The following is a 23,129-nucleotide window of genomic DNA, read 5'->3' on the forward strand; positions in this document are numbered from 1 at the left end:
GCTTTAAACAGGGGTACCAATGCACAAACTGTGTATCTTTGTATGTTTATTATCTGATTATATGCATATGTATACTTGAACAGACTTAAATAACATGTATCTGAAAATAACAAGCAAAATAATACGTTATATTTTCCTTAAATAAATTTGAAATAATGACACAGAATTTCAAATAACGTGCGAATTTCATTTAGTTTGTTATAATCATAATAAACCAATAAGTACGTCTATGGCTTAACGCGTAGGTAATATAATTCAATGGAATCTATATCGTTCACTGAACTAAAACTTTAAACGCGTCGTAAATATCAAATTGGAGCAATTAGTTTTAAATCATGTATAATGAGGGAATAAATAACAGAAATATGTAGTAAACTAATGATACTACATCTTTTAGGTTGTTGATCTAATAAGACAAATGCCTAAGTGCTAGAATTGTTAACACTATTTTGATTGTTGTATTTAAAGTAAATAAAGTTTCTCTGTAAAAAAAATTCTCATGTCTGAATATGCGAGCATGTCATTCACTTTAAATCCAGAAGAGAATTGTAAGAATGATATGGTTCAAATGCAGTCTATCAATCTTGTTTGTCCGGTGTGTGATGTTGGATACATAAATAAAAAAGAATTCTATGATCATTTACGTATCCATGCTGGAGATGTATTATTAAAGCATGTGCAATGGTTAAAAAATGCAAATAATGAATTAGAAACAGTGTCAAAACACTATACTTCGAAAAAGATTGATGACAATCCTTATGAAACTACATTAAGGCCTTTCAAATGCCATCAGTGCAGTTTAACTTTTGACAGAGCTTCTCAATATGATTATCATCATCGAAGTATACATTTAGGCGAAAAGTCACAGCTCTGTGAAATTTGTGGCAAAGGTTTCTTTCGCAAGGCAGATTTAAAAACACATTTAAACATTCATTTAGGAACAAATGTTTGTATTTGTGAAGTTTGTGGGAGAAAATTTAATCACATATCTAATTTAATCAGACACTGCAGAATGCATGCTGGTAGTTATATTGTACATCAAATTTTCCACAAAATGAAATACAAATAATGAATAAAAATTTAAATGTGATATGAATTTTTAGGGGAAAAATTATATCCATGTTCCATTTGTGGAAAACGTTTTACTCAAATTAGTTCCCTTGCAAGACACAAACGTATTCACGAAAGGGTAAAGGATGATGTTAAACATCATTCGCAAACTAATTTCAACAATATCAATTTACAGAAAAAAGATCATGCAATGTGCAAAAATAAGGTGATGAGCAAATGTGATATTATGTAATATCCTTTGAATATAAGTATATCTTACTGTCAATGTACAGTTTGTTGAAGGTAATGCACCTAGTCAGCAAAAGATTGTTAAGAGACAACATTACTGTAAGATTTGTGGTGAAAGTTTCAATTTTATTTTTCTCTTAAGGGAGCACGAAAAATCCCATTCGCAAACCTTGGAGTGCAAAAACAATGAGGTGGTAAGAATTCTGAAAGTAACATTCAAGAACTACATGTTTTTGACCTATTTCTTCCATTTAGAGTTTTCAGAAAGCTACAGAACTGAAAGAACAAACACAATGTACTAATAATTTTGACTTTCTTGAAAATGAAACAAATATGAAAAAAGCTTCACCATTGGATGCAATTATTTATATCACATCAGAACAGGTAAATATTTTATCATTTATAATCATACAATTCAAAACTATTTCTATATATAGTTACTTTTTTACATGGAAAAAGTTAAAGAAAATCAATCTGGAAAACATTGAAGATAGTAGAAATCACATTTCACAAGAAGATCTATGTGAAACAAAAATTTTGGGGGCTGAAGAATTAAGTGTTTCTGAGGAGGTAGCATTTAACGATGAACAAACACAACTTGTTCATGATAGTCCGCTTTTATTATGTAAATCCAATGATTCTACAGAAAGAGAAAATGTAGCATATGCTGGTCCATTAGATGAAAATATTCTTAAAAATAAATTATGTATTCAAACATACGAATCGGATTTACAAAAATCCGAAACAATATCAAATTATAACACCCTAATAAATACTCCTCTGAATGTTACCGATATGTTTCAAAAGATAGATCTCTCGGAATCTAGTAACAATGAACATCTTAATTCCGATTCAAATATACATAAAAATGAAGAAATAAATTTAGTACAAAGTGAAAAAATATCCGATGATTTGAACGACATAAATAATATCGTAAATCATGATGAACCAATGTTGCGTTTAGTACAAACAGAAACAGGGGAACAATTTTATGAATTTCTAATTAATAATTTAGTTGAAAAATTGCCGAATCCGCAAATTATTGAGTCCACAAAAAGTTCCGAGAGTAAAGATGATAGTACAAATATGAACGAAGAAAATCATGAGCAGAGTATACGAGATGATATACATAACGATTTAAATTATTCACAATATGAATTACAAGGCGAAGAAAAAAATTTTACAAATCAGATTCTATTAGACACACAAAGTGAATTCGATAAATATGTTGAAACAAATTTCGAAGTATTTGAAAGATTAAATTACGACGATAGTCCCGAGCGATTTCTTGAATTTGTGGAATCAGGACTTGAAAACCAAAACTCGAAAATTTCAGATTGTAACAAAGACAGTGATGAATTCTTACAATTTCAAAATTTTGGTGAAATTGACACTGTAGAATCGAATGTAAAAGATGATATTATCGATGACAATAATAGTAATAATCAAATTGTTGAAACAGATGAAAAACAAGAGCAAAGTGAAGATGTGACAAATAGTAATGAAAAATTAGAGGATGAACAAGACTCAAGGAAATCGAAAACGTTTTTAATAAAGTTTCAATGTACAATATGTGAAAAGTCATTTTCAACTAGTTACAATTACAAACAACACATCGGTACCCATTTCGCAGACCAGCAAAAATTTCATTGCAAAGACTGTAAAATGTCATTTGCTTGGAAATCAACGTTAAATAAACACATTGCAAACAATCATAGACCAGATGGTCCACAGAAGTTTGCATGTGATATATGTAATAAAATTTATAATACTTCTTCACAAGTAAATGTGAGTATTTTTCGGAGGATATTTCTCTAATTATTAAACCATATACTAAATTACATAACAATGATTATTTTGATATAGGAGCATGTAAAACGAGATCATTTAAAACAACGGAACCATGTTTGTTCTCAGTGCGGTAAATCATTTTTTAAAAAATACGATTTGAAAATGCATAATAGGATTCATACTGATGAACGGCCATATGTTTGTCGCGCTTGCGGAAAAAGATTTCATCATCGAAGTCACATTGTTCGTCACGAACGCATACACTTTTAGGAATAGATAAGTTTACGTTATTTGTTTAAGGGCGTAGGGAACAAATTGTAAAATAGTTATAAAATTTTATCGAATAAAAATTAACGACGATGATGTTCTGTTATGTTCGTGTGATTTACATTGTAATATGTATCGATACATATTTAAAACAGGCATTTAAAACAGGTTTTGTAGACGATTATTTTTTAATAAAAGAGAAGATATTAATGTTTTATTTCTTCATTTCCTCTTTATAATATTGTGATTAAAATATAAATATTAATTAAATTATACTATTAAATTATAAATATAAATTGAATATTTAATAAAATAAATTTTTATTCCTATTTCTTACGTCATCATAACGTACGTATAGAAAGTAGAGGTACATCGGAGCTAGTTTAACGAATCAGTTACATTATTATATATATACTCAGCAAGTCTAGCTTCAATATGGTCGACAACCTGTGTGAAGACGTGGTGAATAATATGGAAAACCTGAATTTGAAGGAAGACAAGGCATGAATACTGATTCTTTTTAATAAATATTTTCATTTTCATTTTTAGCGGTAAAATATGTTGGCGACTTTGCGTATTTGCAGTTATAGAAACACTTACAATGTTTCCAAGCGGACACATGCTTGGGTTGGTTATAAGATATACTATCATTACAACATTATGTTATAATATCACGTTTCGAATTTTCTTTTTTTTTTCGGTTCTTAAACTATTCATTGATATAATTTGTACTATGTTAAGAATGACCACCCATATCATTGAAATCGATAATCTGATGCAATCCAACCTTATACCTTTTAACGATTGTTGCATTGTCCGCGAATGCATTAGCCTCATGTTTTTTTAATTTAGAAGATAATGATTAGTATTTGCGGTGATATTAAATATTTTATTTTACTCAATATTAGAAAATGAAACCAAAGAAAAAAGCTGCTGCCATCGAAGAAAGGAATGTTTCTGAATTAAATCCTTGGCCAAGTTATATTCAGGTATGTTATTTTGCTAACATTTGAAAATTGCATGTTTAAATAACTGACAACTGAAACAAATAGATTTAATTAATTGAAATCAATTTTTGAATATACTTATTATTTGATTATGTTCCTGAATAATTATTTTTTCAGGATCGTATTGCATTATGGGATAAGCTTAAAGCAGAGTATGAAACATCATTAGCTTTGAAAACGGTTACTGACATAAAAGTAACACTACCTGATGGAAAGGAAGTTATAGCTCAATCTTGGCGTACAACGCCATACGAGATTGCCAAAAACATTAGTCAAGGTTTAGCGGACAGTACTGTTATTGCAAAAGTTAATAATGAACTGTGGGACCTTGACAGACCCTTGGAATCTGATTGCAAACTTGAACTCCTTAAATTTGATCATCCAGATGGCCAACAAGTGTTTTGGCACTCTAGTGCACACATTTTAGGAGAAGCCATGGAGAGAGTATATGGTGGTTGTTTATGTTATGGTCCACCAATAGAAAATGGATTTTATTATGATATGTACGTAGGTGAAACAGGAATTTCCAATTTAGACTTCCCATTCTTAGAGACTCTTTACAAAAAGATAGCTAAAGATAAACAACCATTCGAGAGATTAGAAATGACTAAGGAAGACCTCTTGGAGATGTTTAAATACAACGAATTTAAAGTTCGGATTATTAATGAAAAAATACATACTCCAACTACCACAGTATATAGATGTGGTCCATTAATTGATTTATGCAGAGGACCACATGTTAGACATACTGGAAAAGTTAAGGCCATTAAAATCACAAAAGGTTCATCTACTTATTGGGAAGGAAATGTCAATGCAGAATCTTTACAGAGAATTTATGGCATCAGTTTTCCAGATACCAAACAATTGAAAGAATGGGAAAAGTTTCAGGAAGAAGCAGCAAAACGAGATCACAGGAAAATAGGAAAGGAACAAGAGTTATTCTTTTTCCATGAACTTTCTCCAGGATCATGTTTCTTTCAACCACGCGGAGCCTATATTTATAATACTTTAGTTGAATTTATTCGTTCTGAATATAGAAAACGGGGTTTCCAAGAAGTAGTTACACCTAATATTTATAACAGTAAATTATGGCAAACGTCTGGTCACTGGCAGCATTACGCGGAAAATATGTTTTCCTTTGATGTTGAAAAGGAAACTTTTGCACTTAAACCAATGAATTGTCCTGGTCATTGTATGATCTTCGACGTTCGTATCAGGTCCTGGCGCGAATTGCCATTAAGGATGGCAGATTTCGGAGTATTGCACAGAAATGAGTTATCTGGTGCATTAACTGGACTAACTAGAGTCAGGCGCTTTCAACAAGATGACGCGCATATATTCTGTTCGGTTGATCAAATTAAAGATGAAATGATTGGCGCGCTTGACTTTTTGAGACACGTGTATTCCGTGTTCGGTTTCACATTTAATTTATGTTTATCCACGAGACCCGAAAAGTACATGGGAGATATAGAAATGTGGGATCAAGCTGAAAAAGCATTAGCAGAGAGTTTAGATGCATTTGGAGAACCATGGAAACTTAATCCAGAGGATGGTGCATTTTATGGTCCAAAAATTGACATAACCATTATGGATGCACTTAAGAGACATCATCAGTGTGCTACTATTCAACTGGACTTCCAACTACCAATTAGATTTAATTTGTCTTATATTAAGTAAGTAGAACGATTTTAAACTAATTTTGTGATATAAGTTGAAATTTTGAATTTTAATTTTAAATGCAAATTTAAATTAAAAATTTTAGCGAATCTGGGGAAAGAACGAGGCCAGTAATTATTCACAGAGCCATTTTGGGTTCTGTAGAAAGAATGATTGCAATTCTAACAGAATCATACGCTGGAAAATGGCCGTTTTGGTTGTCCCCGCGACAAGTAATGGTTATTCCAGTAAGCTCTCAATTTGATGAGTATGCGGAGCAAGTAAAAGATAAACTTTGGAATAGTGGAATTATGGTAGAGATTGATACAGATTCAAGTGATACTCTGAACAAAAAAATTCGAAATGCTCAACTCGCACAGTTTAACTTTATTCTCGGTAAAGAAATGTCTTGTATAGTAATGCTTTATATGTATCATGTAGTACAATATTAATGTGTTTAATACATATATAAATATATTTTTAGTTGTTGGAGAAAAAGAACTTAATGCTGGCACGGTAAATGTACGAACTAGGGACAATGTGGTGCATGGGGAAATTCTTGTAGATGACCTAATTGCAAAATTCAAAGTATTCAAAGAGAAAAAGGATAGAAACTGCGAAGAGAAGTTTTAAATAAGCTTTATATACAGACAGAATATTTATTTATTTCCAGACTATAATTCTGACAGAATCAGGTGTAATATAGGTCGACAGGATCTAAAATCACATTTTTTAAATATATTGAATAATGCATAGAAACTTATTGAAAGAGAATATTATTATAAAAAGAGTCTTGTTAATAAGATAACGATATAAAAGCATAAGATGATTATTTTGCATTTAATTAATTTTATTTAGTATTCAAACTTTGGTATAATATAATCCATGTATTTATGCTTGTGAAGTAATCTGTAATTTTATTATGAAAATCTTCCTTCTTATTAAATAGATTTTTTTTATGCAAAAACATGAATATATTTTATTCATAGAGATAAATTAGACAACGAAATATATAGTCAATTTATTTAATTTTCTCCAAACTCTATTTTTTATTCGATGATTTGTAAATGCTATTACGATAAATAATTTTATTCGGAAGCTACAAATAATTTTTTATTTTTCGCAATTATAGCAGAAACATTGAGTGTACATTGTAACTAACGAAATGTTCATCTCAACGGCTGTGCTCCGTAATTTATTGCAGATATTGTCAATATATGCATATTGCTGTAACTGCTCTAATATCTTTTGGGAATAAATTATTGTTGTAAATTATAAATCACATCGACACAAATCGAAAAGTTGTCATTAAAATCTTTCATAATATCTTTCACAATCAAGTCGCATCTTCGGCTAAAGTTGTTCTTATTTTACTAATAATCGAAGTACTGTTTGAATAAAAAATAACTTTTAACTAGGAATAGTAGATATATTTATTAGATTGAGTATTATCGCTTAATTAGATGTGTATCAGCCACAATCATATAAGACCGTGTATCAGCTTATACATATACATATATGTAAGTTTATGTAATCGTGGTATCAGTTTTCTTAGCTTCAATATCTTTTGTAAATTCATTGAAAAGAGCATAAAAAAATTTTGCTGCATAACTTTTATACATAATCGAAATAATGTTATTAATAAAACTTCACATGTTGCAAGCTACAAATTGCTATAGTTTATCCAATGAGACGAGGCAATAAACGTTGTAAAATTTGATTGTTGCGACTGCAACTATTGACTGCTGATTAGTGAAACTCGAGTGTCAGTACCTCGTCTCGTTAGATAGAGTATATGATAAGATGAGAATTTTAACTCAAAATTTTACCAATAAAACTTTTACTAATATGTTTCTAACATTTTTGTAATTAAAATGACACGATATAATTTACAGCATATTTGCTTACTTATTTTAGTCGGAAAGATTTCACAAATATGTTAGTAAAAGTTCAAATTTAAAAAAGTCAAAAATAAAAAATATTTCACTTTTAAATTAGTATCTACATACATTGTCTTAACGATATCTGATATTAGATCATGTTACACCACTCGATCGCGGCGGGCCGTCGAGCTTCTCTGTGTGTCGGGGAACCTCTTCTCCGTAGCGGCGACGAGCACAAGTGTGCAATTATGCAAAAGATCTTGTTTTATACAATTATCGAGTATTTCTTGAATTCGATAAATGGAAGCAAGATATAACGATTTTGAATCTAGGAATTACGGTTTGAAGTCCAGGAATCCATTGCACTGGTTCAAAAATTGTACATTGTTAAAGTTTGGTATTTCTTATTAAATTAATTGGCTTATTCTCCATGACCCCTTTTGTCATATGCGTTGTTTATTTTTGTTGATACTATGAACGTAACTGAATATTGTCTTATGGAGATAGAAAAGTACAAGTAATATTGGTTGGACCACGTACATAACATTTATTCAAAATGTTATTTGACAAATTGATTTATATATCGATAATAAAGCGAGATTCCGTTATTCTGAATATAATATGTGTTTAAATAAATAAGAAATTTATCGTTTAAATGGCTATCAGATTAAAGTAAGTTATGCAGTAGGCTAAAAGTACTAAACTTTGAAAACGCAGAACTTTTGAATCAATGGATTTCTAGATTAGAAACTTCTATATGTCGTCTCTATACTTCTCTATTCATATGAGTACTATCAGAAAATCCCCAAAAAGCATTCATAACACTTTACAACAATAAATGATCTCATATGTAAGATCGTTTAATTTGTTCAATTTAGGTTCTTGTATATGCTAATGTCAATTAAACTCAGCATTTCGCCGTATGATGCAGCACTAGTCCGGGAACAACCAGGGCCATACGCGTGAGCACTTTCATTTCCTCTCTGATTATATGTTGTCTATGGTATGTTAAGTACGCATTTCTGATTTCTGAGTGAAACGGACGCGCATGCCTGAAAATATGGAGGTCTGCTTCCGGCAAGAACGGTAAGTGGCGAGTAGAATCCTGGGAGCGTATTGTTTGATTATTATAAAATGACAGCCATTACAATCTCGCCGGCTGCACAAGGAATTATTCAAGTTGTAAATGAAAGCAATTTGTCTAAAATCGAAGGGTATGTGTTCCTTTAACTGTAAAATATAAATTTATTCTTGGTAGGATGTAGGACTTTACATGGCTACTATTGATTTCTTCACAGATTCCTCAATGACACAGCATATAGGGAAGCCATTGAAAATTCCTCAAATTATAATAGCCGACTATGCAGAGAACGACGTTTACGTATGCCTTTCCTCGATTCTCAAACAGGTATTAGTTATCATAATTTTTCTATAAAATTTTTATATCTGTTTTTCATGATATACCTACAATGTAATTAATGATGATTCGTTCGTATCCTTAAGGCTTCCTCGTTCGAATGATTGTTAAAAATGATTTAAACATTTAGACTCTGTCGTTGAATTTGTTATTTTTTATTGAAAAAGTTTTGATATAATTGAAAGAAGATATTTGGAGCAATTGCACTCCATACTTATTCAATTAAAAATGATAGGTATTAGTATTACAAATATACAATTATGTAGCATAGTTATTTACGGATGAAAATTGTTACTGTTGTTATTTGACTATATGAAATTACAGGTGTAGCACAGAATCACTCTGCGCTATTTATGTCTTCAAGAGAAAGACTACCCGGTTTGTTACATGGCCAGATATATACATATCCTAGTAAACGATGGAGGAAAAAACGGCGACAATACTTGATGCATTATTTACATCCAAAAAGAGGACCAAGAGGTGACACTGAAGACGGTAATGAAGGTGTAGAAACTGTAACACATGTAAATGACGATAGCAAAGATTCAGTGGCCCTTAAAGGTAATAAATAATATTACATTATTAGTGAAATAAAGTTAAAGATAAATTTCATTTGTTATAATGTGACGTATAATAATTTGATGCAGATGAACATAGTAAAGATGCATGGTACTATGATGAGCAAGACATGTTGGATATGGACACGTATGAAGAACCTGATGCTGAAAGTGATTATGATTATGAGGAAAGTTATAGTAGTAAAAGGAAACGAAGAAAACCACGTGGAGGTGGCCATCATCCTGCACGAAACCACCCATCTTCTACAGATAGCCCTGGGGGCAAACGTACTAAGGTAAATTTGATCGGTGCTGCATAGTTATGCAAACATTTTATTTTATTAATTTAATTTTTTCGGTATACGCGTCAGTTATGATCAACAGATACGAAATACACAGTCAATTGTTTATGCTTATATCCTTCGATACGGTTGCTACCTTTAGTGCTTTTGTTTATTTATTTAATCGTTTTAATCTGTCCATTCGTTTATAGATTAATAATACATATAATTAATAATAGAAGATGTACATACGATACACTTGCGCTACGTTACTCTCGCCAATAACACTATACGTCGAACTGTCGCCGTACCGAAGAAGTTAAAAAAAAAAAGAAAAATATTTAATTTGTTTTTCATTTAAATTCATAATTTAGTTTCTTTACATATGGCAGATATTAAATTCGTCATGCATATATTTTATTAAATATAGGGTGGGGGACGCGGGCGCAAAAAAACCAACTATGATGCCGTTGACACTGATAAGCCATTCGTTTGTGACCGTAAGTTTAATCACAGATACAACTACAAATGACCACTTCCTGTTACTAGTTTCATTAAAAATATAATTATTATTAGTTTTATCAGTTGTTAATTTTGAAATAAGAGAAAAGAAATGCATTGCATTAGAAGATTTGTTAATTTTATTAAATAACTATATTTTTACGATGCCTACGTATTATTTTACAAGATACGCAGAGGTTACTATATTAATATAAGATGATGATTGGAAACTCGAAATAAATTATTAAAGATTTAGTCTTGGTTGCCGCATAATTTTACATTTGGGGATGGTGATTGAACTAAGTATAATCTGATTGTGTAACGTGGGAAGGTACCCTTCTAGTCGTAAAATTAATTCCACAGTTGACTTTTAGTGCTCTTTCATTCAGTGGAATTGATCAGTATTGTATTGACTGCTGTTTTCCTTCAAGTTTATGAATTGCAGTATATTACTTAGCATATTCCAGTCCTTACTGTATAATTTCTGTTTGTATCAAAAACCTTGTACTCCATTTCTCTTTTCCTATTTGTTGAAGTATGAAGAGACATGGTATGATTCATGGATGAAAGGCAAAGATTGATTATCCGCATAAAAAAGAATTGAAGTTTTTATATAGAAGAATCTACGATATATTAATCCAGGTTGTGTGAAATTTCTATGAAATAGTACATTGTATGATTCTGTACAAAGACAATTACCCCCTAAAGTTATACTATAGTTTATCACGTAACTCGCGTTTCGTAAATTCACATTCATTCGAAGATTTATCAATCACGGTTACGAATCTGATAAATGCTATTCATTATATATTTGTTGTGTAATGGTTAATGCAATTTTTTTATTTTTTTTTTTTATTTATCATAACACGTAAGATTATGTTCATGACAGTAGCGTTGAGACGAGATATCGAAATTAGCTGAAGTATAATTTTCATGAACGCGTAACGTCGCGCTTGTCCAAACCTTGAAGGAGTATAATAGTCATTACTAATTTGATCGAACTTTTTCCAGACACGAAGTCTATGAATTAACTCGAATGTGCCTGCAATCTGTTTACTTCTTGAAACCACTCCTGTTAGATTAGCAGAAAATAAATCTAAAGACATTTGGTCTCGACTAGTAAGCTTCGATCACGCAACGATAGAAGAAACCTCACGATATTCGAAATTTTTTATCTCGATCACGTCGAGCTTACGAAATTGGCCAAATATCTTCGGACTTCTATACTACCTGCCAATAACAGAGCAAGAATGTACTGGCTCACACTGTAGCGAGCTCATTCTGTAGGAGTATACAAGCATCAAGCCTTGCATCGTATTAGTTTTGCTTCTTGGGCTGGAACTCCTTCACTGCTTGTCCACATATAGATTCGTAGGTGGATAGGGATATGTACTGGTGCGGAAGGTGTGCAAATGCTGTCCCTAACCTGTAAGCTTCTATCCTAGATTTACTTTAACCGCCTCGTTTCTTGAAATTCACCAAGACCTTTTTTATATCGTCGTACAATAGTTTAATCTTTTCGATGTTCTTTGTTATTATAAAAGGTTTAAAAGTACATTTCTAACGCGGCGGTTAAATAAGTACATCCTCCCATATCGTCCAACCAACTCGTCGACCAAGATTTCTCTTATCATGGACGTTGCATTGGATGGTTTGTGGGAAAACAGTATTTGCACTTTTGCAGTATGCAGCGCACGGTATAAAACCAGACCTGGTCTGGTCTACCATTACGGTCATTCCCACTCTACTTCCTCCGGTGATCCTGCTAAGGAACTAAGTCCCAGTCCTGCCGAAGTTGAACCTAGGAGCGTTGCAGACACCGCTGCTTCGAACCAGCCAGGTTGGAGCCAAAATCAGCTCAATTTTCTCACTTTCCTTTAAAGAAAAAATACCAACCCAGAAAGAAACAAAGAAACAAACGTCAACTTGTTCCTGGTCTCCCGATGTCTTTTTTTACCTGATGCCTTATGATCTTTGATCTCTGGATCCCGATTTTTGCAACTACTTACTTGTTCATATAACCCTGAACAATATTTACCTAACTTGATGGAATTAAATATAATATCTTCTTCTTGTTCTTATATTCTTCTGTTGTTTTTACTCTCTTCTTAATTACATGTATTGCAAATGCATGTATTGCAAATAACCGTAGCCGTAATTGATTTTTGTGTTTCCACTTTTTTCCATAGCGTTTTTCATGCATATGGAATCTCTCATGCACAATAATCTTTTTTCATTTTTATTATCTCTTTTCGGATAATTTACGTGTCGCGTAAATATCATACGGAGAAGAATATGCCTAAGTCAGTATGATAACTGCGATTTGTTTTTCTTTTTAATATATATATATATATATTTGACACATATATATATACGTATACCGTTTATATGTATACCAAAAATTATGTCTGCCTTTATTGTGCTGAAAATTTTTCAGATTTCTCTCTGTTTCGTCGATATATATATTTAACTATATTATATATATTTAAGATGGACTGATTCAAGCGAAATTATAAAAAGAGAAATGCAGCGATCGTTGCGAATGTTTTGCAATAGCATGTTTCTGCAATTCGCATCTTTTTCCTTCCAAAAAATGTTCTCGTGTGTTGGAAGAGTAAAAACCGGAAAATAAAGAGAGGCGACGTCATTTTAATGAAATCGGTAGTGCTCCTTGACGCGGTCATTTTTGAATGTTTGGTATGTGTGTGCGTCTTATTATTTCACCCGACGAGATAGTCGTCTCTTCCGTAATTCTCTATAGCATGCGTTCGCATTTATTCATTTCTAATCTTTAATAGTTACTATATAGTATTTCTTTTTTTACAGTTTGTTTTAATTTTTCATTTTTCTGTTTGCTTGCTGCTTCTATTACTGCTTTACTTTCCTAGAGCGATTTTGGCTTCGAGTTTTCCTCTTGATGAGCGCCTGCAGAGCTTAAAACTAAAGAAAAAAAATCGCACGGAGATACGTTTGTCTTATATCCTTCTCTTTCTCTCTGTCTATCTCTCTACATGAGTTGCCAAAGTAGTTTGTTTTTCACGTTTGTGTAGTGCTGTTTTGTCTGATCTTTGGAACACTTTCGAATTATCCCGACTTCTTTATATAATCTTGGAATTGCTCTTTTTTGGTGATGGAATGCATATCGGATTGACATAATATGTGCACCCTGTTACGATTATTATATTTGTGTGTGTATATATACATATATATATGTATATATTTATATACACACACACATATATATATATATATATTATATGTATCTATATACGTATTATTTCATTTGTTTCCTTATTGTTGTGCCAGTTTCTTTTCATTAAAACATTTGTGATGCATCGAATGATCGATTCTGGTTATTCGAAATAACAATTTTCGTCATTTGTGTGGTAAGTGATTGCCTGTCGTGAAGATTCTCTGAATTTCACAGAAACGTAAGATTATTTCACTAATCTCTTTCGCTTCAAATCTGTACAGTGTCTAATTTTTGTATCCTTATATTTCTTTAAAAAATTACAAGTTAATTACAACGGCTAAAATTTCGTGAAAAATATTACATTTAGCCAACTAAAATTGTACAGCCGATTCCTCGTCAATTTCTTTTTTTTTTTTTCACCTAAAAAATAGTAATTTCCACCACTCTGCCAAAATATCCGAAAGTCACTGATTCTAAATAGATTCTGTTTCACAATTTCCTTGTCCTGGATAGTGATAATTATTTCAGAACCGGCAATCGCTCGCCAAGCAAAGCCACGAATCCTCAATGCTTATCAAATGTGATATTACTGTCGACCCGACATCCGACAACCGGAAGGCTTGTAACCGAATCGATTATCGCTGTTCGTCATCACAGAAATTGACTCTAAATCATTGTTTCTAAGCCAGTGTGCATGGTCATTAGCTTGAGACGCAAAGCGCAACTGGGTATGTGGTCGGTTTGTGATCAGGTGGTACACGTCGGGGTCGTCAGAATGCAACTTCGTCGAGTACTTCGAGTCCCTCTCCCGCAGCGCCGTCCGCGTCCGCTGCGGGAGCATCGGCGCAGCCACAACCGCAGTCTCAGCCGGCCCAGCCTCAGCCGCAACAGTCGCAGCAGCAACAACCACAGCAACCGTCTCAGCAACAGCAGCCACCTCAGCAGCAGCAACAATTGCCCGCGGTACCGCCAACGGTAGCGCCAGCATCGCCTACGATACCAGCCGTGAAGGAAGAACATCTGCCGGCGGTGCCGTCGCCAGGTACAGCTGTCCCCTCGCCTTCCTCGGTGAGGACGGAAGGCCCACCGACCCCAGGGACGAACGAAAAAAAAGCTGGCAAGTCCGCGCAACCGTCCCCATACTGCGACTTCTGTCTGGGCGATGCTAGGGAAAATAAAAAGACCGGCGGCTCCGAAGAGTTGGTCTCTTGCAGTGATTGCGGTCGCTCAGGTAAGCCAGAGGAAAAGATCAAGCGCAAGTATACGCGGAGAACGAATCACAATTAAGCCACGGTTGTCCCCTGGTCTGTTGCGTTTAAGCAACGATATCTATAGCGTTTTCCGGGAACGATAATCGTCGTGTATCGTATTCGTCGATTGAACATTCGCAGCCGGGGATGTGGCTCTTCTCGTTTTTCGATAATCAATCCCCGCGCTATCGGCTGTGTATATGGGGATGAGTATTTTGTTCGGCATGATTGGAGTATTTGTGAAATACCGTTGTTCGTTGAATTGAGAGTTAATTTTCGTTAGTCGAATCGAGTATTTATTAGCCTTATAGCGTTCTCTAGGTCGTTCGTATTTATGATTCTTAACAATTTCTTGATATTTATATTTTCTTTAGTTTATATTTTCTTAAGTTTAAAAAGAATATAAAAGAATTGTTTATGTGAAATATCAATGTGATAAAAATACTAAGGAACGATCTTATGCTAAAGATTATTTTAAAACGTTATATGTCTTTCTATTCGTTAAAACGAGATCGAGACAAGGCTAAAAAGATATTTTATGAACGTTGTGTTTTATATAGTGCTCGGTCATTCCCTTCGATGGACTTAAATGGACTTCTGTTCATCTCTTTCCGGAGAAGATATATCGAGGATAAATGTTATTGTGTTATTTTCCAATTGCCTATTTGGACCATTGTCTTCCGGAAGTATGAAATCAGTTGCGTCTACCTCTTTCCTTAACGAATTATCATATACGAAATATTTAATATTCCTTACTCCTTTATAGTCCACCTTTACGTGTCTCCTTTTTCCAGTCTTCTTGTTGCCTCCTCTTCTCACGAAAAATCGACAATGAACAGCAAGATTAACATTTGTCAAGTCCATCAATAGGAAGTGATTTTAAAGTTTAAACTTTTATCGCCCCATAAAACACGGTCAACAGCGCGCGTTTTCATCTCTTGTGTCTCCTTACGATCCGCGACTTGTGTTCATACGAGGCATAAGAGCCGAGGAATTATCGCGTTTCTTCATTGTTCGTTCGATCATTCGTATTGATCATGGTCGATTAATTAACAATCGTTTATGGTTGAACCGTTCGTTTGTTGAACTAGACTTTTGTATCCGTATCGTAAGGATCGTTTTTTCTTTTCTGTTCGTTGTAGACGAATTTCGTAGACGAATCATTGTTATTGTCCATCGTCGACTCGGAGGTTATCATACCGATTCGATCGCTATTTTTCATACCGTTAAGGATAATTCGATTTGTCCGTGAGAGAATCGTAATGAAAGAAAAAAAAGGGAATTTAAAAAAATGGAGAAAAGTGCTGAAAAAAAAGTAAGAGAATAATATACTATTTTTCGGATTGAGGTTAGGTTGACAAACTAGTTGCTGTGTGACATACGTTCGGAACCATCGTTAAAACGTAGTTCATGTGCAATAATTAAGGGATATCGATTATCTGCACGGTTTTCTAGGCGGACAAAAATAAAAAGGTAGAGAGAGAGAGAGAGAGAGAGAGAGAGAGAGATAGAGATAGAGAGAAAGAGAGAGAGAGAAAGAGAGAGAGAGAGAGAAAGAGAGAGAAAGGAATATGAATGGTTACGAGCTTTACGTACACTAGTCAAGGCACGAAAAGCAAAAACATCACTTTGTCAATGGTGCAACTTGTCGCATCTGAGTAATAGGAATTTTCCACGAAATTCCTTTACTGCACGGATCAACTGTGATTTATTGTGTAATTCAATGATTAGTTTTTAAGGGATAAAAAAATTTTTACGGAGGAAAGAGGAACAAAAAGAAAAATGATAAACAAATAGAAAATGAGGAAGGTTAACTATGTACAAAAATCAATTGAAGTTGAAGATACACGAATCTCGCTCTGGATATTTAAGAAGGAAAGAAAGAAATGCGAATGAACAAAAAAAAGATTGAGGAAGAGAGAAAGATAAATCATCGATAAGATTAATCGTACAATTTACGCGAAAATTTTTGATGAAAAGAGAGAAAAAAAATTTGTAGATCGCGAAATCGACGCGTTTGAAAGTTTTTTAAAGAAACAAAGAAAAGAAAAAGAAAAATGAACAAAAGAGAAGAAAAATAACAAAATTCCTGTTGCACAGTATCACTAGAGCACATATTGAAGAAGATGTGTTTGTGTTCTCTGTTTGACTACAGTGTAATCGTGTGGTTTTTTTTTATCGTTGTTTCGTTCAAAAATCAAAAAATAAAAAAAGGATCAATAAAAAAGGACGAAGCTTGCCGCGAGAATTGTTCGTTCCATATGATCGCGAAGTTTTAAGAGAGCTTAAAGAACAAAACGATACGATATACAATATACATATATTATATATATACTTTATATTATTGATATTATCCAGCACAGTCGTGAATCGTTTAACGAGAGCAACAATATTTATATATAGTAAGACGAAACAAAAGGAATAACAGGATCGACCATGTTTTTTCGATACTTCTACACTTTTTCAAATTTGTAAATATCCTTTTTTATTTTACGTTTTTTCGAGTGTTTCTATTTACAGAATATATTACCATAGAATACCACAGCATAAGAGCGCAGCACATATAACGCTAGTAAACAAGTACTGTCGTTCAAAATACTCAATTAAAAAAGTCACAAAAAGAATATTCATTTTTGCGATTCGACCATAATTCATTATCATATTATTTTCTTTTTTAATATCTTTGCTACCGATACGTTGCATTTTTCTTGGAAAGTACAATAAAGAGGAAAGTTGATTTTTCGTACGAACGTAGCAATGTTTAGTAAACAGTTGTGTCAGTAAATTCACGATTGATTATCCGTCACCTTTTAATGCAATAATCATAGATGGCATGCGTTTTAAATAATCGATTTACAGCATTTTCGAGAATCGTAACGAAAAATCGCGGATTAAATTAAAAAAAAAAAAAAATAATTTCTCAATTTCCAATTTCACTTTTTTTCGCGTAAACATTCCACATATTTATAAATCTGCTGCTCTTAAAATCTTCCGTTTCGTTCTGGGCATTAATCGTTTCCGTCTCACGTTGCAAATGTAATACATAATATAGTAATCGCCTTTTTACCATTCGTAATCGTCATCAAATGACGAGTATATTTATTGCATACATTGAGGGAGAAAGAACAAGTGAAGCGACGACATATGCAAGCGAAACATGCGTATATAGAGTGAGAGAGAGAGAGAAAGGTTGTAAAAACTATCGATAATTCTTCCTTTTCTTTCCAAACGAATTTCTCCAGTCTTTAGGCAGCATTTCGACCATACGTCGTGTTTTAACGATATGAAAAAAGATGAAGAAAAAAGAGATAAAGATATATCACGTAATCTTAGAAACTCGATAATAGCTTAGTTTTATACAAGCTTTGATATTCGTACAAGAAAATATCGTTCGAACGCTAGAATTAACGAGAAGAAAAGAATACAAGGAAAGAAAAAGAAAAAAAAAACAGAAAAAATTCGTCATTTTATTGTTTGTACAATATTCCACGAGTTTCTCTCGTCGTAGCGGAGAGGTCGTCGCCGTCACCATTCGTATTTAATTAATCAACTCTCCACTCACCACTCCCGAACGGTACTGCAATCCGCGCGTTCGTTTTCCATTACTAGTAGCTGGTTTCCAACGCTAACGTTATATCATTATCATAGATTTACGAATAACCGATGCAAACGAGTTGTAACGTACGTACGTGTACTCGACATTTTCCCTTGTTATCACCTTTACATCCGACGTGTAAACAAGCGCAGTGGTTAGATGGTTAATTTCTACGGTGCGTCTGATTAACCGACCGGAATTGCACAGCGCAGAAACACACGCAGAGGAATTACCTAGGGTTTATATCGTCTTTAAGTGTTACACGCAAGTTCTTTTGTGTCTTTCTGCTGAAAAACGTCGTCGACGCCAGTTTCTCGAGTCTTACCAAAAAAAAAAAAAAAAAAAAATGGGAGAAAACAAATGAAAAAAAAAAATAAGTGAAGATAGGAATAAAATAGTGGAAAGAAGAATATATATAGAGAGGGAAAAAAAGAGCGAAGGAAGATGAGATGTGTTTAACCCCTTACCTTACGATTTAAATTCCAGTAGTGCGTGCCATAAACAACAATAAGGTCGGTCACACGTTGTGCCATTTCACGGTTTGGCTGTGCAAATCGCACATGTTTCTTGATACGTAAATGCATGTATAAGGTACAACTAATTTTATTTTGCAAGATGTTTGATAAATAATCACTACCAATTGATCATTTAACAAGAAAGATTGACTATCTTGAAGCGAATAACAAATCGATAACATCGAGGTGTACCACGTGTCTCACACGTGTTGTTTATGTTTGGCCCGATCGACGTTCCACGTCTCTCACACGACATTGTAGGTTAAGGGGTTAATAACACGAGATCCTTTAGGTTTACTTTATAGCTTAGTAGCGCTCGTGCGTCGAGAGAGAAATAAATCTGAAGGTGAATCACTATCGTATCTTGATGAACCCTTCTGTTTATCGTATTAAGAGAGATTCACACACCTAGTATAAGAGAGAGGATGAAAGATTAAAAAAAAAAAGTAATTACGAGTATGAAAGCATGCAGAGATAGTTCCTCCTTGTTATATAAAAGAAAAAAAGATCGAAGACTTGTTATTAGGCAATTTTAATTAAGCAATACCCATGAGGCTTACAAATCTAGTATTTAAGTAACGCTAGTTATATATAAATATATATATTATATATATATTATATATATCAAATGTGATACGTTATATGAGTTACATGTGTGCGCGTGTGTGTCTGTGTACATTTTGTGTGCGCGCGAGTGTGAGTGTATGGGTGTCAAGAAAAAAATATAGCACACGCACACACACACACACACCCGCGCGCACTAAAGGGGAGAAAGCGTGAGTGAGAGAGAGAAAAAGAAACGAAAAATAGCGTGAAAGAGGTGAAAAAGAGTACGAAGATTTGAAAAAAAAGTGTGTGTAAACTAATGAGAGGAGAGAGTGTGCTGGTCCGCGACGTTTATATTGTGCTGCGCAAGAAAGAACGTGAACTATTCCAAGGTACGCACCGCTATTACTTACCACCTTACTATTCCAAATAAAATAACAATATGTTCAAGAGGCAACATCAAAAAAAAAAAAAAAAAAAATAAAAAAATAAAAAAGAATACAATCGCAGATATCATGAAATAAAACATTCTGTGCGGAAACATAACAGAACGTATCATTATTCCGGACGTTTTTAGTGCTGAGGAAGGGTGAAAGTCATGATTCTTTGTGATAAATCATAGAAATCTTATCGCACGCGTTTTTTGAGCAATCGAAAAAAAAAAGAATGTAACTATCGAACTTAATTTGGAATTTCGACAAAATGCTTCCGTTCCAGTTCTTAAATGAACGTTTATCTTTCTGAATATGGAGTAAAAAGATATTAGAAACGAGATGATAGCTTGGAGTTCACTGTTCTTCGGCACAAGATAAATGTCCTAGCACCTTTCTACTCGTCCAAAAGCTATCCTATTCCGTCCCAAATGCGTGTTCCATGACCTAGTTTACGTTCTTGTTATAGGGCATCCGACTTGTTTGCAATTCACAGCGAACATGATCGTTTCTGTTCGCAAGTACAGGTGGCAGTGTATCGAATGCAAATGCTGTTCCATTTGTGGTACTTCTGACAACGATGTGAGTATTCATTACCATTTTTCGGGTTTCCCTTACACTTTACGTGGCCGAGACAAAGAACAATCCACGTGCAGCTACTTCAACTATTTTGATTTTCCTCCTCTGTCACGAAAGGACAATGTTGTTCGAATACCCTTTATTCTATACATACGTTAACGTTATCTTCGTTTAGACCTTACTTTGTCGATTACTTTACGTTGATTCTTTTGTTGCTATTAACACGTTAACTATCATTGTGTGATCATCAGAAAAAAAAATGTTTATTTTTCTAGAATGATTAAAATAATATGAATTTACTTATTGATTAAATAAATTTAAAATAGTTGATTGATATTGTAATATGAAAAATTTATTCAAGAATTAATTATTTGTATTACAAGATAATATTTTACAAAATTAATATTATAGTATATCATATTGAAACATTTTAATCTATCAAGATCATTGAAACAAAACAGATCAGTCACCGCATGATTATCATTTATTTGAAAAAATTGTTGGTTTTAAATCAAAATAGTTCGAGGAAGATGTACGGAAATACATTGACGATTCTAAATCTTATCAAATTTTTTGAACTATTACAACGCGTTACTAATATCTTTTATAAAGAAAAAAAAGAAAAGAAAAAGTTTATGATTATCGAAAATTAACAATGGATCAGACTACATCTGAATAAGTGAATACCGTAGTAGGGTAATCGTAAAGAGGAAGAGATAGTAAACTGTATAAAGCAACGATCGCGAATCACTACACCCAGTTAGTTAGGCATCGTTGGAAGCTAATTAATTGTTTCGCGAACCAAACTAGGATCAGCTGCTGTTCTGTGACGACTGTGATCGTGGATACCATATGTATTGTCTGTCTCCACCTCTTGCATCTCCTCCCGAGGGCTCCTGGTCTTGCCGTCTGTGCATAGCAGAGTTTCATCGCCGTGATTAAGAATCTTTTGTCTCGTAAATAAGTGATGGATTTTATCTATTTGCTGTGGTGCAGTGGCCGTTCTCGAATTAGGAGAGTATTCTATAAGCTCACTCTTCTTTCTAGTATTACGATAAACGCAAATGTACTTTCAAGTGAACTCTTCTTTCCTTTGTAAAAGGAACTATTAATTAACAACGTCGGCAGCATTAACTATTCCGCTTTTTGTTTTTCTTTTCGATTTAAGTTTCTATTGAATAAGATGAAATATCGCAAAGTATACGTAATGTATGAATGGTGCGTTATATTATCTCAGGCATTGGTGATCTCAGAAAATGAAAAGTATCACAATTATGTATTTATATTCTCTAACGAACTAGCGTTTATCACTAGATGTACGAAGGTATAAGGTCAAAGGGCTGTCTTAATGTTTCTATCGAGAACAGATGAATAGCCGCTTTAAGCTTGCCATTAAAGTTAATGGGTTTAATGGGCATAACCTTAATGGTCAAGGACTTCGGCATCAGATTGTCGTTAAACGTCGTTGCTTTTTTCATTGAAATAAGTTGGTTCGACAATTGCGAACATCGATAAATACTCTCCTAGTTCTCCTGGCCAATATATTTTTAGCCATTGACATTCGAAGTTCGGTTGCTTTTAGGATTTCAAAAAACTGCTTACACTTTAAACGACTTTGGAGATCTCAAGTTTTCATAATATCTTTAGCTCCTTGCTATTAACTTGGTTCAATCCAAGGTGAATGAAAGAAGCAAACGTAAGGAAAAAAAGATTGATATTCTAGGAAGAACATGATATTAATAGCATCTGTTTCATAAATAGTGATAAATAGAACACTATCTGTTTATCTGTATGTATCATGATATTAAAGCTTTTACACTTAATGACACAGCCATTACTAGCAGTATAGCTATGACATACAAAAAACTCACAGTACAGCAGAAAATTATATTCTATATGCCCTTTATTGTTAGCTCAGTATTTTTATATTTTATATATTGAATGTACTTAATTTAAGATACCATGGTGATATTTGGTACTCATTGTTGTAACTCTTCGTTTCTTTTTTATTCGAGTAATTTTAAGGTCGCTTAACGACATGGAATTGTGTGTATTAGATGTCATGGAAATGAGTCTATAAAGATTTTTGAGTTTGAACCAGTCAATGGTGAATTTACATTTTATATTGCTTATTTTTAACAAACTGTATGCAAATTTCAATAAACATTAGTATACAACTGAACCACTAACTTTAGACAGTCTTATTGTGTGCCATGAATATTTTCTGAGTGCAGGAATATAATACATAATGATAGAACTTCTTTGGGTGCTATATTTCAGGGATTAGGTCCCTTTTGAACATTTTAGGATAACTTTATAAGATTGAAAGTCATGTCTTTGACCAAGGAAAATTATATTCTA

At 33.3% G+C, this 23,129-nt stretch overlaps 3 protein-coding genes across 9 annotated transcripts; all 3 read left to right on the forward strand.

The window, feature by feature from the left end:
- The first annotated feature begins 49 nt into the window (after positions 1 to 49).
- LOC117210487 (zinc finger protein 724-like) lies at positions 50 to 3,458 on the forward strand. Of its 4 annotated transcripts, XM_033453558.1 has the most exons (7): positions 50 to 241; positions 398 to 1,022; positions 1,104 to 1,276; positions 1,344 to 1,493; positions 1,555 to 1,683; positions 1,759 to 3,087; positions 3,166 to 3,458. In XM_033453558.1, the coding sequence occupies exons 2-7, from the start codon at positions 500 to 502 to the stop codon at positions 3,358 to 3,360; spliced, it is 2,499 nt and encodes an 832-aa protein (XP_033309449.1). In that variant the 5' UTR covers positions 50 to 241; positions 398 to 499; the 3' UTR covers positions 3,361 to 3,458. The 4 variants fall into 4 exon arrangements, with proteins under 4 accessions (XP_033309449.1, XP_033309451.1, XP_033309450.1 ...); XM_033453560.1 differs by having other exon boundaries at positions 50 to 1,022; positions 1,564 to 1,683; XM_033453559.1 differs by having other exon boundaries at positions 50 to 1,022; positions 1,344 to 1,490.
- Positions 3,459 to 3,715: 257 nt separating this feature from the next.
- Positions 3,716 to 7,378, forward strand: LOC117210488 (threonine--tRNA ligase 1, cytoplasmic). Of its 2 annotated transcripts, none has more exons than XM_033453564.1 (5): positions 3,716 to 3,858; positions 4,266 to 4,346; positions 4,482 to 6,037; positions 6,127 to 6,416; positions 6,505 to 7,378. In XM_033453564.1, exons 1-5 carry the CDS (start codon positions 3,793 to 3,795, stop codon positions 6,651 to 6,653), a joined length of 2,142 nt encoding a protein of 713 aa, XP_033309455.1. In that variant the 5' UTR covers positions 3,716 to 3,792; the 3' UTR covers positions 6,654 to 7,378. The 2 variants fall into 2 exon arrangements, with proteins under 2 accessions (XP_033309455.1, XP_033309454.1); XM_033453563.1 differs by having other exon boundaries at positions 3,758 to 3,984.
- Positions 7,379 to 8,738: 1,360 nt separating this feature from the next.
- On the forward strand, positions 8,739 to 22,950 carry LOC117210491 (zinc finger protein DPF3). Of its 3 annotated transcripts, none has more exons than XM_033453568.1 (9): positions 8,739 to 9,117; positions 9,202 to 9,314; positions 9,645 to 9,881; positions 9,968 to 10,173; positions 10,589 to 10,658; positions 12,344 to 12,499; positions 14,604 to 15,083; positions 20,659 to 20,771; positions 21,579 to 22,950. In XM_033453568.1, the coding sequence occupies exons 1-9, from the start codon at positions 9,038 to 9,040 to the stop codon at positions 21,708 to 21,710; spliced, it is 1,587 nt and encodes a 528-aa protein (XP_033309459.1). In that variant the 5' UTR covers positions 8,739 to 9,037; the 3' UTR covers positions 21,711 to 22,950. The 3 variants fall into 3 exon arrangements, with proteins under 3 accessions (XP_033309459.1, XP_033309462.1, XP_033309460.1); XM_033453569.1 differs by having other exon boundaries at positions 8,743 to 9,117; positions 9,202 to 9,311; XM_033453571.1 differs by lacking the exon at positions 12,344 to 12,499 and having other exon boundaries at positions 8,740 to 9,117.
- Positions 22,951 to 23,129: the final 179 nt, after the last annotated feature.

Source organism: Bombus bifarius, unplaced genomic scaffold (assembly GCF_011952205.1).
Source record: "Bombus bifarius isolate JDL3187 unplaced genomic scaffold, Bbif_JDL3187 scf7180000008206, whole genome shotgun sequence".
NCBI classification, from domain to species: Eukaryota; Metazoa; Arthropoda; class Insecta; order Hymenoptera; family Apidae; genus Bombus; species Bombus bifarius.

Coding starts and splice junctions, on each gene's coding strand:
- LOC117210491 (XM_033453568.1), top strand. CDS start 9,038: ATGACAGCCATTACAATCTCGCCGGCTGCACAAGGAATTATTCAAGTT. Junction 9,315..9,644: donor CCTCGATTCTCAAACAGGTA/TTAGTTATCATA, acceptor ATGAAATTACAG/GTGTAGCACAGAATCACTCT. Junction 9,882..9,967: donor AGATTCAGTGGCCCTTAAAG/GTAATAAATAAT, acceptor AATTTGATGCAG/ATGAACATAGTAAAGATGCA.
- LOC117210488 (XM_033453563.1), top strand. CDS start 3,916: ATGTTGGCGACTTTGCGTATTTGCAGTTATAGAAACACTTACAATGTT. Junction 3,985..4,265: donor CCAAGCGGACACATGCTTGG/GTTGGTTATAAG, acceptor ACTCAATATTAG/AAAATGAAACCAAAGAAAAA. Junction 6,417..6,504: donor ACAGTTTAACTTTATTCTCG/GTAAAGAAATGT, acceptor ATATATTTTTAG/TTGTTGGAGAAAAAGAACTT.
- LOC117210487 (XM_033453558.1), top strand. CDS start 500: ATGTCTGAATATGCGAGCATGTCATTCACTTTAAATCCAGAAGAGAAT. Junction 1,277..1,343: donor ATGCAATGTGCAAAAATAAG/GTGATGAGCAAA, acceptor GTCAATGTACAG/TTTGTTGAAGGTAATGCACC. Junction 1,684..1,758: donor TTTATATCACATCAGAACAG/GTAAATATTTTA, acceptor ACATGGAAAAAG/TTAAAGAAAATCAATCTGGA.